Source organism: Vitis vinifera, chromosome 8, assembly GCF_030704535.1.
Source record: "Vitis vinifera cultivar Pinot Noir 40024 chromosome 8, ASM3070453v1".
In the NCBI taxonomy this organism is placed as follows: domain Eukaryota; kingdom Viridiplantae; phylum Streptophyta; class Magnoliopsida; order Vitales; family Vitaceae; genus Vitis; species Vitis vinifera.
This window is the reverse complement of record NC_081812.1, coordinates 14,219,214-14,233,157: the sequence shown is the minus strand read 5'-3', so window position 1 is coordinate 14,233,157 and position 13,944 is coordinate 14,219,214. Positions and strand designations below refer to the sequence as shown.

The 13,944-nt window shown below is 34.4% G+C and overlaps 3 protein-coding genes across 3 annotated transcripts; all 3 read right to left on the bottom strand.

Moving 5' to 3' along the window:
• Positions 1–840: 840 nt before the first annotated feature.
• On the bottom strand, positions 841–1,677 carry LOC100244797 (fasciclin-like arabinogalactan protein 11). The gene has a single exon (XM_010655261.3). The coding sequence runs from the start codon at positions 1,603–1,605 to the stop codon at positions 841–843; it is 765 nt and encodes a 254-aa protein (XP_010653563.1). The 5' UTR covers positions 1,606–1,677.
• A 1,784-nt stretch (positions 1,678–3,461) lies between these two features.
• Positions 3,462–4,543, bottom strand: LOC100267113 (fasciclin-like arabinogalactan protein 11). The gene has a single exon (XM_010655262.3). The coding sequence runs from the start codon at positions 4,395–4,397 to the stop codon at positions 3,570–3,572; it is 828 nt and encodes a 275-aa protein (XP_010653564.1). The 5' UTR covers positions 4,398–4,543; the 3' UTR covers positions 3,462–3,569.
• Positions 4,544–6,551: 2,008 nt separating this feature from the next.
• Positions 6,552–7,675, bottom strand: LOC100248323 (fasciclin-like arabinogalactan protein 11). Its single transcript, XM_002280793.5, has one exon. It carries the CDS (start codon positions 7,477–7,479, stop codon positions 6,736–6,738), a length of 744 nt encoding a protein of 247 aa, XP_002280829.1. The 5' UTR covers positions 7,480–7,675; the 3' UTR covers positions 6,552–6,735.
• Between the last annotated feature and the right edge of the window lie 6,269 nt (positions 7,676–13,944).

Genomic DNA, 13,944 nt, shown 5'->3' with positions numbered 1-13,944 from the left:
TATCATCCTGGCCGTGACACTATCATAATCCAATCTTTAACAAAGGGATTAACAGACATGTGTTACATATGGGAAGGCCTTCCAACAAGCATCAATATTTTAGAATATCCAGTTATCATTTTTAACCTTACACTACTTATCATGACCTATCTATCACATGTCACACTATTTTTTAAAAAAAATTATTAATTATTGTCACTTAACTTAATTACAAAAGTAATTAGAAAATTTTGGGTTTATTAATACCCAATTAGTATTTAATATTTTAAGATTATGTTTGGTTCCAAAAAGTTTGAAGGAAAATATGAGGGAAATAAAATTAAGATAAAAAGTAAAGGAAAATGAAAAAATAGATATAAATTTTATAAAAAAAATTTATATATTATTTTTTTTTTTAACGGATTTAACTCTTCTATATATAAATTAACTAATTTGAAAAAATTCAAATTTCTTCATAATTTTAATTATATTTAACTTTTTTTTTTCATTTTTCATAGAAAAAGAAAACATTTTCTTTATCTTTTTTTCTTTACCTACTATTTTTCAAAATCAAACATAGCCACTTTTTACCAAGATTTCAATTTAATCTAATTAAAAAAAGTATTCGACACCAAAGCAAAAGACCAAAAGTTTCTCCTTTCCTTGACCATCCCTTGCGAAAGCCTCAATTTACCAATATTTTTAATATGAAACCAAAATTAAGTAGCCTTGTATTATTAATCCCATTTTTCCTAATTCAAGGACAAATACAAAGTAATAATTTGATTAAGCGAAAATCATGACAGCAAAAGCACACTGCAGATCGATCACACCATCGTCATTCATCAATCAATACTCAGTTCATAGGCACAAGCGCACTGCCGCAAGAACAGCCACTCCAACGGATGCTACGGTCGGTGCATAGGGTGAAAGACACGTAGCATCAGAAGAAATAGCAGAAGCGCCGGTCGACTTTGAAGGAGCATATGCATTAGGAGGAGAAGCCTTCTTAGGTTTGGGAGATAGGGGAGCTTCTGCAAGAGGCTTGAGGATACCTTGTGAAAGGAGCACCTCGCCTATCTCATACACAGCAAGCTGACCATCGCTGTGTACTGTGCTGTCCGCTGTTGTATTGACAAGCCCTGTTGTGATGTTCACCTGAGTTCCGTTGCTTATCACATTCAGTGGAAACTCCACAGAATCACCTGCCACTGTGTTCACCGGGTTGCTAACAGTTTGGAACTGTGAGATAGTCAGGAAAGAAGGCACTATGTGGAATTTTGTCAGTGCTGTCTTCTGCTCATCAGTGAATGAGTTTAGTGTACCTGATTTGAGGTCTGAAAAGGCACTATCGGTTGGGGCAAATATGGTGAAGCCCAGGTTGGCTTTCAGTTGGTTGTTGATTAGGTCATCCACCTGGGTGCTCTTTAGTAGCCCAATGAAGGTAGTAAACTTACCAGCTTTTCTGAGAATTGCAGTGATGTCGGGAGGACCTGATGAAGAGCCTGAGGAAACTGAAGGACCAGAAGGTGCCGCAGCTGGTGCTGAAGACTGACCAGAAGTTGTGGTGCAGAGGAGGAAGAAGATCAGAACAAGAAGTGCTGGGGAGAGCAACTGCTTCATCATTTTTTTTTCTAGGCTCTTTTGGTATGGAGTGAAAAAAACTAGTTACTATAAGAGAGCAGTGGAGAAGAGTTGTTCTGAATGGGTATGGAAGGGAGTGGGGGTTTTAATATATTGAGGGGAGTGAGATGGGAAGTGAGCATGGAGTTTGGTGAAAGGCTGCATTTAATGTTGGCAAGAGAACCTCAATATCCCATCTCTCTTTGTAAAAGGTAGAGGAAGACGCAGGTGGAGTGTTGATGATGTTAAAATATCTGCAAGTTTGCTTAGTAAAGCAGGAAAAACAGCAGGATATGTTATTCAACTGCGTGGGACAATGATTCAGGTCCTTTTTGATAGTTCCTCAAAGCCGCAAAGAAAGTTGTAGCATGAACAGCCTGGGTCTCACCATATTCATCCTCAATCGGGACTTTTCTCTCTTTTTTGGCCCATTGCATTGCTCTTGGCAATTGACACCTCCCCTTTATCTTCAACTTTCAATTTGTTCTAAATACAATTTTAATTTATCTCTTAGTATTTTTCTTGTTTCGAAATCAAATGTTTCAATCTGTTTCTGCATCCGATAAATTTGGTTTTTAGTTTGTTTTGCTCACTGGGTAGTTCTAGGCTATATCATTTTTAATTAAGAATCTTTTGTATATGATTAATTACATATGTTGTTTCAATTGCCCACCAAAAGGTGCATAGCAATTTAGGGCTCTTATAAGATTGCAACTTGCTTGTTACCTCATACAAAAATTCTATGCTACTTATATAGCCCTAGAAGTGGGATGTGAAAATGCACTCTGCATTATGATTTTTTTTAAATCCCAATTAAAAACAACACTGTAAGACGGGTCCCTTTTGCCTCAATAATCTCATTAGATTTTTATTTTTCTTATATGGATGACAACCTTATTTGATTATTGGATGCTTATGAATTACATTACTTTGGGAGGTAAACATAATTAAAAAAAAATTTAACACATTTCTGCATTTTTATTTTTAAAAATAAAAATAAAAATATATAACTATTTTTGTACAAAAATATATAGGACTAAAAAAACAAAAAAAACAAAATTATGTTTGCTGATGAAAAATGGAAATATTTTTTTGTTTTTAAAAACAAAATATAAGATATTTTCATAAAACATTTTTTAATCATTTTTAATTAATTGTTTTAATTTATTTTCTTAGGACTTTTGAAATTATATAAATATAAAAAATAATTAAAAATAAAACATTATAAGTAAAAATTATTTTTAAAGCATGGAAAACACATTAAAAATATTTCAAGTCGTTAAAAAAGCTCTTATCCTATAAAATATCAAAAAAATTGTTTTCCAAAATTGGTTTGAAAAACTATTACTTTTTAAAGTAAGTTTCAGTAATTTATATGTAATATTTTTTATTAGTTTCTATTTTAAAAAATAAAAAATATTATATATGTAAAAGTGTGTATGTGTGTGTAAAATCAGTGCAACCGGAATCCAGAGTTTGTGTTGTGCATGCAGTTTGGCAGTGGCATCAAGGAAAGTCGAAATGGCTATGGGAGTTCGCAATGTGAAGTATTTGCTGGTACTTATTACATTCCTAGTTGCTCTGGGGCCCAAACACCGACTCAAAGTTGCTTTCAGGTGGTCTAGTTTTCACAAGTAAACTAAACCATCTGTCACATTAATTGGACATTATAATTGCAGGCCTTTATGCACTTCCGTTAAATTTTCCTTTTCCATGAGTCGGTTTCAACTTTCAACTTTCAACTTTCAAGTGTTCCGTGAGACATCTGCCTAACAGCTAAACCGAATAGGGTGATAGGAGAACATATTTGGCCTATATTTTTTACATGTAACAAAAAGTAACCTTCTTATTATGTCATTTTTTTCTAATTTGAGCACAAAGATATCTTAATAATTTGATGAAGCTTAAATCATAACACAAGCAGACTACGCAAATCACACCGTCATCATTCACCAACACTGATCAATTCACAGGCATAAGGGCAGTGCCGCGAGAACAGCCACTCCGATGGATACCACGGTTGGCGCGTAGCGGGGGAGACCCGTCGCACCAGAAGAATGAACGGAAACGGTGGTGGGCGTTGAAGGAGCCTGTGTACTAAGAGGAGTAGCCTTCTTAGGCTTTGGAGGTAGAGGAGCTGGTGCTGGCGCTTGAGGCCTTAGGATACCTTGTGAAAGGAGAACCTGGGGGATCTCATACACAGCAAGCTGACCATCACTGTATACTGTGCTGTCCACCGTTGTATTCACAACCCCTGTTGTCATGTTCACCTGAGTTCCGTTCCCTACGACATTCAGTGGGAACCCCACAGTATCACCGTCTACCGCTGTATGCAGCGGGTTGCTCACAGTTTCGAACTGCGACATACTGATGAAAGAAGGTATTATGTGGAATCGGGCCAGCTCAGTCTTCTGCTGATCAGTGAATGTGTTCAAAGTACCCGTTTGGAGGTCTGAAAAGGCATTATCGGTTGGTGCAAATACTGTGATGCCCTGGTTCGATTTCTTGAGTCGGGTGTTGATTTCAGCATCCATCTGGGTGCTCTTTAGTAGCCCAATGAAGGTACTAAACTTACGGGCCTTTTTGAGGACTGCAGTAATCTCGACGGAACCTGAGGGACCAGAAGGAACTAAAGGAACTGATGAAGGTGCTAGAGCTGGTGGTGAAGACTGACCAGAGGTTGTGGTGGGAGCTGAAGGTGCTGCAGCTGGTCCAGAAGACTGACCAGAAGTTGTGGAGCAGAGAAGGAAGAAGATCAGCAGAAGAAGAGCTGGGGAGAGAAACTGCTTCATCATGTTTTTCTAGCCTCTTTTGGTATTGAGCGACAAAACTTGTTGCTCCAAGAAAGTAGAGGAGAAAAAGTTGTTTTTGATGAGTATGGAGGAGAGTGGGGCTTTTTATTAAGGGGATGAGATGGGAAGTGAGCACGAAGTTTGGTGAAAGGCTGCATTTGAAGTTGGAAAGTGTACCTTAATATCCCATCCCACTTTGTAAGGTAGAGGAAGACAGAGATGGGGTATTCGACTGTTAAAACATCTACTCTTTGCTTAGAAAATAAGGAAAAGCAGCAAGACATATGATAGAGTGTGTGAGACAATGATACAGATCCTTTTCTAATTGTTCATAAAAAGCATCCATAGAGGGGCTAGCCGAGTCTTCACCATACTGATCCTCCCTCCGCCTCCTCTTCCCACATCCTGTTTCCACCCTTGGCACTTCTCTCTCTCTTCCGCTCTTGATGACTTTCAATTACAATTTTCATTTATCTCAGAGTATTCTTCTTTTCAAAATCAGAGGTTTCGATCTACTTCAGTGATGGAGAATTTCTTGTTTCTGTTCAGCATACAACGCAGATTTGGGTTATATCATCTTTAACTAAGACTATTGTTTGAACAGGGTTACCTTATTTTAGGCCTAGTATATATTTTGATTAAATAATATTGGTTTTTTACAAGAACAATGATAATTTGTACCATGCCTGGGTGTTTAAAGTAAGATAGGAAGTTTGAGTTAGGGTATTGATTGGGATCTTTTACAGGATTGGAAGGCTTTCCTTGTCAGTTCGTTTCATTAGTTGTAAGGATCTTGGGTAAGTTCTTTATCCGCCAATTTTTATTTTTGGAAAACAAAAAATTCTTCCTAGAGAGAAAATAGTGAAAAATGGATCCTCGAATCTCTATTTAACTTCTTTTTCAGTATTTATTGTTGATCTAAGTAGGACTTATCTCTTTTATTGCTGAGATTTCCATTTTTTATGCCTGGAATTACCTTTACATTACCCCTACAGATTTACTTTTGGATTCTTCTTTTCAGATGGTGTTTTATTGCAGGATATTTTTCGATTCCTCTCTTCGGGGTGGGGGTTGTTCCTATAAGAAATCAAGGTTTTTACCCTTCATGAATACTACTTTTTTCAATTCAATATGCAATATTTAAAATAATAAAGAAATATCAAATAGAAGTTTTGGGTCTTTTGTGATATCTTAAGAAATTTTTTTTTAATATTATATAATTATAGACTCCTCTTAAGTGTATAAATATATTTTAAAATCATTAGGATTCGGCCAAAAATTAGATAGTCAACCTAGTAATAGAAAACTGAACTTATTTTTCTTTTAGCTGATTGGTTTTTGGACTTTGATTATGTTTGGCCTTGACATGCTAGTGATTGTGCTGTCAGGTTTTGTACTCCCTCAATGGGGGAGTGATGATGATGACGGTGATGATAAATTAGACCCAACCTTTATGGGGTCAAATTAGAGATTACCATACCAGTAAAGTTTGATTCCCTAGCTTCACAGGTAGAAGAACAAATACGAGGCTAGCTAAGTCCCATAGAAGTTGGCACCCTTTAATAAACCAGGTAAGTGTATGCTTTTTGCTTTCAATATGAATTCAAAGTAGCATTGATATATGCTATTAAAAAACCATTAGTTAAAAAGCTTGATAAATCTGTCATACCTAAATTGTAAAAGCGTCATCAACGCATTTATATTTAGGCATTCAAGGTCACCCTATTTTTTGGCCATCTTTAAAGCATCTAGCTCAAGAGCCCAAGAGGAGCAATGGAATAGGTGAGGGAATGGTCTTTATAGGCTATAGCTATTTTTTTTTGGCAAGTTGAATCTTGAAATAACTAGCTACCCTTACTGTAATTATTATACTTCGGAGATTTATTATTTACTCTGGAGTTTCTTACAGTTTGATTCATTTACTGTTCAAGTTTTGATGTTCGGATTGTGGTCGGCTATAGTTTGGTTGTTTTCGAATGTTATTCCCATGATTGAGTACTTTTGGGATTGAAATCTAAAAGTAGTTGCCATGCCTCTAGGCTTAGATCTGGGGCTTGACACGAGGACCCCCTACCGCCAATCGACCAACTGCTGACCGCTGCGTAGAGGCCATTCATAAGAGACTTGTTACATGAAATCTATTCTAAAGTTTTGATATCCAGAGTAGTAATCCCCGTGACACCACCTTAATTATATAGGAGAATATTTCGCCAATGAAACCCAAAAACAGCATTCATCTGACGCAATTTTTCCTAATCGAATTACAAATACAAGAAGTGAAAACATGACAGCACAAGCACACTACACGCAGGATCACACCATCATCGACCAACACTCAAATTTATAGCCATAAGTGCAACGCCGCAGCAACAGCCACCGCAAAGGATACTGTAATGGGTGGATTGCGGGGAAAACACAAACGGGTTGCATCAGAAGAATCAACAGAAGCGGGGGTTGAATCAGATGGAGCATCTGAAGGAGAAGCAGCCTTCTTAGGCTTTGGGGTTTCGGGAGGTGGTGCTGAAGGCCTCACGACACCCATTGGAAGGAGCACCTGGTCGATCTGATACACTGCTAGCTGGCCATCAGTGTATACTGTGTTGGCCACTGATGTATTGGTAAGCCCTGATGTCATGTTCACCTGATTTCCGGACGTTGTGATATTCAGAGAGAAGTCTCCGCTGTTACTACCACCCGCCTGTGTGCTCACCGGGTTGCTCACGGTCTGGAATTGTGAGGTAGAAAGGAAAGAAGACACTACATGGAATTGCACTAGTTGGGCCTTCTGCTGATCAGTGAATGAGTTCAGGGTACCCGCTTTGAGGTTTGAAAAGGCATTATCTGTTGGTGCAAATATGGTGAGACCCTGGTTTGAATTGTTGAGTTGGATGTTGATTCGGTCGTCCATCTGGGTGCTCTTTAGCAGCCGAATGAAGGTAGTATACTGACCAGCCTTCTCCAGAATTGCGGTGATGTTGGTGGGACCGGCAGGTGCTGGAGCCGGTGCCGAAGACTGACCGGAAGTTCTGGTGCACTGGAGGAAGAGGATCAGCAGGAGGACTGGGGAGACAAGCTGCTTCATCATTTTCTCTGGGCTCTTTTGGACTTGAGTGGCCAAACCTATTGCTCTGGAAGAGAAGTGAAGAAGGGTTGCTTTGGACGAGTTTGGAGGGGGAACGGGGGTTTTATTGAGAGGGGTGAGATGGGAAGTGTGCGTGAAGTTAGGTGAAAGGCTGCATTTGACGTTGGCAAGAGAACCTCAATATCCCATCTCTCTTGGTAAAGCAGAGAAAAATAGAGTGGGTTTTTGATACTGTTAAGACGTCAACTAGTTTGCTTAGCAAGGCAGGAAAAACAGCAGGATATGGGATTCAAATTTGTGGGTGAATGATACATATCCTTTTTTGCTTGCTCCTAGGGACAACCTTGAAAGGGAAGCTTCTCATTCAAGTCTTCAATACTAGCGCATAAGATCAAATTGATGATAATGAAGCTGTTACGGTGGGACTAGTGGTTGCCTCTCTGGGTCCCAAGGCCAGCCCTGCTTGATTAGATCTCAAATGCATAATCATCCCTCAAAATCTGATTTTTAGTATGGTTTTATGCCTAGATCCAATTCCGACCCAGTGGTTAAGATGGCTCGATCTTAGAAAACGATTTCGAAAGTCCCAACTTGAATTTGCATAATGAGAATGTGGGGACAAATAACCAAATTGGTGTCCAGGCATGCCCATTGGGTGTTCAAAGTTCATCAAGGAGAAGAACCCACCGAACCATTCACTGCACAACATGCTACATAAAAGTTATCAGAAGTAGGGTCCATTTCAGAAGATCTGCTGCTGGGTTTTTTCCCATGTTTATCACCTGATTTTACCTGTTTATGGTACTTGTATCAGATCAAGAAATGCTTTTGAACGATGGTAGGCACAGGGCTTGTCTTCCAGATAGAAATTCTTTACCTGAAAATGCATACAAAAAAGGAAAGTAAGCTGGTTTTACTGTCCTCGAGATGCTGTTTGTTCCTGTGCGGATCACTTCCCACCAGAAAACTCGTGATAACAGCCAAATCCAACTTGCTTGATTGAAAATCCTTTCCAAATAACATCATATTCTGTAATAATCAAGTCCCTACTATTCATCAAATTGCTCGGGTCAAACAGCTACCCATCACCCATGGATTAATTATTACGTGCAAAATTTGTATTATTCTTTAAAAGACTCATAAATGTAAGCAAATTGAAAATGACAAAACACTCTCCTTTTTTGGCGCAATCGAGTGAAAGAAATTCTACTATGCATAAGATATTTTAAGAAATTATTTTGTTATCTTATATGATGCCATGGTGGAGGGCTTCAATGCCTTCATGCCAAATGATGCTATCATGGTTGGTACCAAGGACATTACTCTTTGGTTTTGTATTTGCATTGGTTTTGTAATTGCATTTAACACGAGACAAAAAATTTTGGGTGAACTTCACATTCAAGGAAATAATTCAAAAAAAAAAAAAAGTTCATGGTTCACACTTGTGGTACTATTCACTCATTTTTTGTAAAAGTAGGGATGATATTAATTTTTGAGGAAAAGTTATTCTATCATACTTAAAATAAAAAAAATAAAACAAAATAAAATAAAAAAGAGGTAGATTTTTGGTATCAAATATAAATAGTTATATAGCAAATATAGTTGACTTTTGTCTTAATCTAAGTCTTATTTATTTGTATTTAAGGCGTGACTGTTTTCAAAAATAATTTTTGAAAATAATTTTTTGATGTTTTATAAAACAAATGTCTTATTAGAAATTTAAAATGTTTTAAACTTTTTTCTATGTTTTAAAATAATTTTTATATGTACTGCTTTATTTTTAATCATTCTTCGTATTTTTATATTTATTTTTTAAAATTAGCCTTAGAAAATAATCAAAAACAATTAAAATACTATGTTTTCTGATTTGAGAACTATTAAAACAATCCTCTATTTTTTAGTTATCAAACATTTTTTTATGTTTTTTTTGTCCTAGAGAACAAAAAACTATTTTAAAAAACAGTTACCAAATAAACCATTTTTTTAATTGTATTTCAATCACTTCTACCTTTATCCCATTGTTCAAGTTTAAAAGGAAACAAAACATTACATGTTCTTTTGGAGTATTGTTGATATTATAATAATATATTTCTATTGTGCTTGTAGTTAATTATTATCCCCAATTTGCTATTTCTCGTTAAATTCAAGATACTAATAGGTGCAATGATGGTCTTAGTTTAATGAAAGCAAAAGTATCTACAATTCCTAATTAATATAAATTTCTTTTTATAAAAAATATTATATAGAATATTTCCTACATTCATATGTCATTATAAAATTAGATTTTCTTATATAATAAAGAAAATATGAAACAAGGTTAAATTAGTTAAAGAAAACACTCATCGAGTAAATTGGGTGATTAAAACTTTTTCAAAAACTAATCAACTTAAACAAAAATTGAAGTAAATAAATAAATAGAAGAGGAAAGCGAGATGCAAACTCTTTTTATAATGGTTTAATAACTCCGCATATGTCCACTCTCCTTAAACTCTTTTCCAAGTAAGGGTTCCACTATCCAGGACTTTAAACCAAGCCTTCAAACTTGTACACTTGGATTAAAGGCTCCCGTGGGTACTACAATTTCCTAGCTCCAAGCTCAATACCAATCGAAGGCTTCAAAAAGCTTAATCTTTCACTAATAATAGACTTTTAACAACACTCAACCTAACACAAATATGGCTCACTACAAAGGGAAGTTGAGATAAACACAATAGGGTGCACTAAATGGATTTATAAGTGGAAGAGTAAATGTGCTTGAGTTGAGAGATTTTAATAAGAGGAAAAAATAGATAAGCAAGTTAATATAGATGTTTTTTTTATTATTTAATGCATAGGAACTCTCAATTTATAGAAAAACAATCTTAGGCACTTCAAATTATAAAAACAAGCATTGATCAATCGAGTTCCAATTCGATTGATTGAATAGTTGTTTAATCATTTAATGCACTACAAATGATTGTTTGTCTTTTTTAAGACTTGATCGACTCTCAATCAAACCTTCATCGAGAAAGGCAAAACTTTTGTTGACAATACTAAGGTTTAAAAAGAAAGAAAATTTATAGGTGGTTTGACTGGTCCTTAACTGGGAAAACCCAACCAATTTGATCGATTCGGGGTTCCCCTTAACTAGTTAGACCAAAAAAAAACTAAAAACTTCCTTCTTCTTTTTACAATCTTAACATTCCCAACACTTGGACAACTCATTTAAAAACCTTTGTAAGTCAATTTTGAAGGAATATAGCTTAAGGTTTAAATGAAAAAATTATATTCATGCAATTTCTAAATGTTTAAGGTCACCTTTATGAAAAACAAAGTATGAATGCATGCATTTAAGTGTGCATGAAAAACAATTTAATCTTAAGTGCACCCAAAAGATTCATCTGACAAAATTTCCTAGACTTTACGAGTTTTTAAGGATTCATGATTTTGTATCATTTGACCATCTTTTAGTTGAAATTGAGCTTTTTTTCAATTTACTTAATAAAACTTGAAACTTTACTTGATTTACATGCATTAGTACACTTAACCAGGTTAAGTTATCATCAAAACATATTTAGGAAAACCCTTGGACTAATAAAAAAATTATTAGGAATATATCTATAAATGTTTTGGATTATAAGAGAAGAAATTATAAGATGAAGATAAACGTATGAAGACTATATGAGGTGTGGATAGAGATGTAAGGAATAATGAGAGACTTTTCATCGAACGAGGGAGCTCGTAGTTTTTGGTGTAGATAGAAGGAGTGGGGTAACATGAAATGTTTCAAAAAAACTAATAGTTGTATCTATTATATATCCTATGTAATATTCTATATGGTATAGTAGAAAACTTTTCTCTCATTCATGGATGTAAGCATAATTGGTCAAACCACGTTAAAACCCTATGTAACTTTATGTGAATTATTTTATCTTTGAGTTCTTGAACTAACACTATTTGCATTAAAGTTTTTGTTGGCACAATATCATGACAATTTCCTTTAGGAAAATAAAATATCATACAATCTTTAAGAACATTACTAATATTATAATAGTAAATATCTTATACAACATCACAAAATCGAGGATTTGCAATTACTTATTATCTCTCAATTTTGATTTTGTAATTTAGCAGTGAGAGCTTAGTGAAGTTGTCATCAACTTTGCTATTATAATTTAGTTGTAAGAGCTTAGTGAAGTTCTTCTTTTGATATTTCAATCGATTCATATTTCCCCTCAAAATTCCCAAATTGTCTTCTCTTGTGGAATTGCTATGAGTCCATCAATTCATATTTCAATCAAAAGTTGTTGATCAATGACTATGTAAAGGTTTGAATACAAGAAAGTGGCAAAAAAAATTGGTTAAATGTAAAGCCAATTGACATTGATCAGGATGGGAAATTGGTTAAATGTGAAACCAACTGATCTCAATCAGGGTGGATCAATCAACACTTAGATCATATGGGTTCTCAATCATTAACTATGGATTGGCCAAAATGCAAAATACTAGTAAATAAATTGGTTATGTAAGTGAAGCTAAATTCTATCAAGGTGGATTGATCAACATTTCGATTATAGACTCTCGACCAAACATAATTTGTACAGTCGATTGATCTAACCCCATATCAATATCAAAGAGTAATTGAAAATGTGTGTTATGTAGTTAACTGCTTTTATAAATTTCAATTGGAGAGTGTTAATTCATTTGTATATGAATTATATTTATTAAATTATTAAGAGAGTATTGATGCATCAATATTTCCATATGATTTTTATTCATGGTTGAAAAGTATTGGAAAAAAAGAATATAAAATATAATAAATTCCAAGGAAACATAACATGTGTTGGGGAACCTCTTGAATTTATATAAAAATATTTATTCACTCCTCTAGGTTTAATCCATCATTGAGATTCACCCTCAAAATGTTTCTACCACACGAGACTCACTACAATTCAATTGGTTTTTCTAAAGAAGAAAAAAAAAATATTTGAAGGACTTGCTTGGAGCTAGTGGTGGGCTAAGGGGAACATTGCCCCATTCAAATTGTAAATGATTGGTAGTTTTCTTTGAGACTTTTGATTAAAAAAAAAAAAAAAGAAAGAAAGAAAAAGAAAAAGTGAAAAAAAAAAAAAAAAAAACTACATTCTTAATTTGCCACCTAAAATTAATGAAAAGAAAAAAAGAAAAAGAAAATTATGAACATATATATATAGCATAAAAATAAAAAATAAAAGTAATAACTTTCAAAATACTATTTTTAAAGGAAATGAAAAAAAAAATACAAGGAAACTAAACTAATAACCAACCTTTAATAATTTAAAACAAAAAAAAATTATTATCATGGTGTAATTATTAAATTTTAATATTAGAAAAGTTAATAATTAAAGTAATTAAATAATTTTTAAAACATTAATTTTTTTAATGTAAGATTTTAGAGAATTTTCTATTTTATATAAAATTTATTACTATTTTCTTATTTTGAAAATGGAAAACATGAATAGTATCTAAATGGATGCTAAATTAAAAAAAAATTAATAATTTTTTTATTAAACACAATTTTTTTAAGATTTTGTTTTGAAAATAAATTATTTTTTAAATGATTTTGAGGCACTTTTAAATGTTATTTGTAGAGTATTTGATAAATAAATAAAAATATAAAAAATATTTTAAGAACTGAGAAAATAAAGACCAAACTTAAATAAGAAAAACACCCAAGATGGGGTGAATTAGGTTTTTCAAAATCTTTTTCAACACAACAAATTCAAGCACAATAGAAACAAAAATAAAGAGGTAGAGTTAGAAAAAGCAGACTCAGATTTTATAGTGGTTTGACATTTCCTTACCTACGTCCATTCTCCCCAATCTCCTAACCAAGTGAAGATTCCACTAACTTAAAACTTCATCCAAGCTTCCAATCTCCTTTACACTTGGATTCCGGCTCAAATGGTCTCTTACACAATCTCTTCAATATTCAACTCTCTTGAAGACTTTAACACTCAATTTTTACAAGAATAAATCCCTCAACCTAGCTCAATGATGGCACAAATACAAATCAAAGTTAGGATGAAAATCAAAGGTGCACTAAAGGATATGCAAGTGTAGATTTAATGCACCAAGAAAGAAATGAGAGTTTTTAAGGCAAAAACAAGTGGGTAGACAATTGAATGCAAGTGTTCTCTATATCATAAATGAAATGAAACTCTCAATTTATAGGTTTCTAACCTCGTGAGCTAAGAAAAACAAAAAGCAGTCTCAACCCCAGCTCAACCGGTTCATTAGCTATTAGAGTATTTAATGTTTTGGCAAGTTATCGTTACCTCGACCAAACCTCGACTGGAGGTCGACCAGGAAGGAGGGTGCCTCGGCCGGGAAAGGAAAGCTACTAGATGAGAAAGAGTGTTTTTAACACTCCACGACCGAACCTCGATCGGACAAGGGAAACCGGTCGACCGGTTCCCTGGCCGGTACCTCGACTAGTTTAGCCTTTTG

Bases quoted from the DNA above. Each gene is read 5' to 3' on its own strand.
- LOC100244797 (XM_010655261.3), bottom strand. From the start codon at position 1,605: ATGATGAAGCAGTTGCTCTCCCCAGCACTTCTTGTTCTGATCTTCTTC.
- LOC100267113 (XM_010655262.3), bottom strand. From the start codon at position 4,397: ATGATGAAGCAGTTTCTCTCCCCAGCTCTTCTTCTGCTGATCTTCTTC.
- LOC100248323 (XM_002280793.5), bottom strand. From the start codon at position 7,479: ATGATGAAGCAGCTTGTCTCCCCAGTCCTCCTGCTGATCCTCTTCCTC.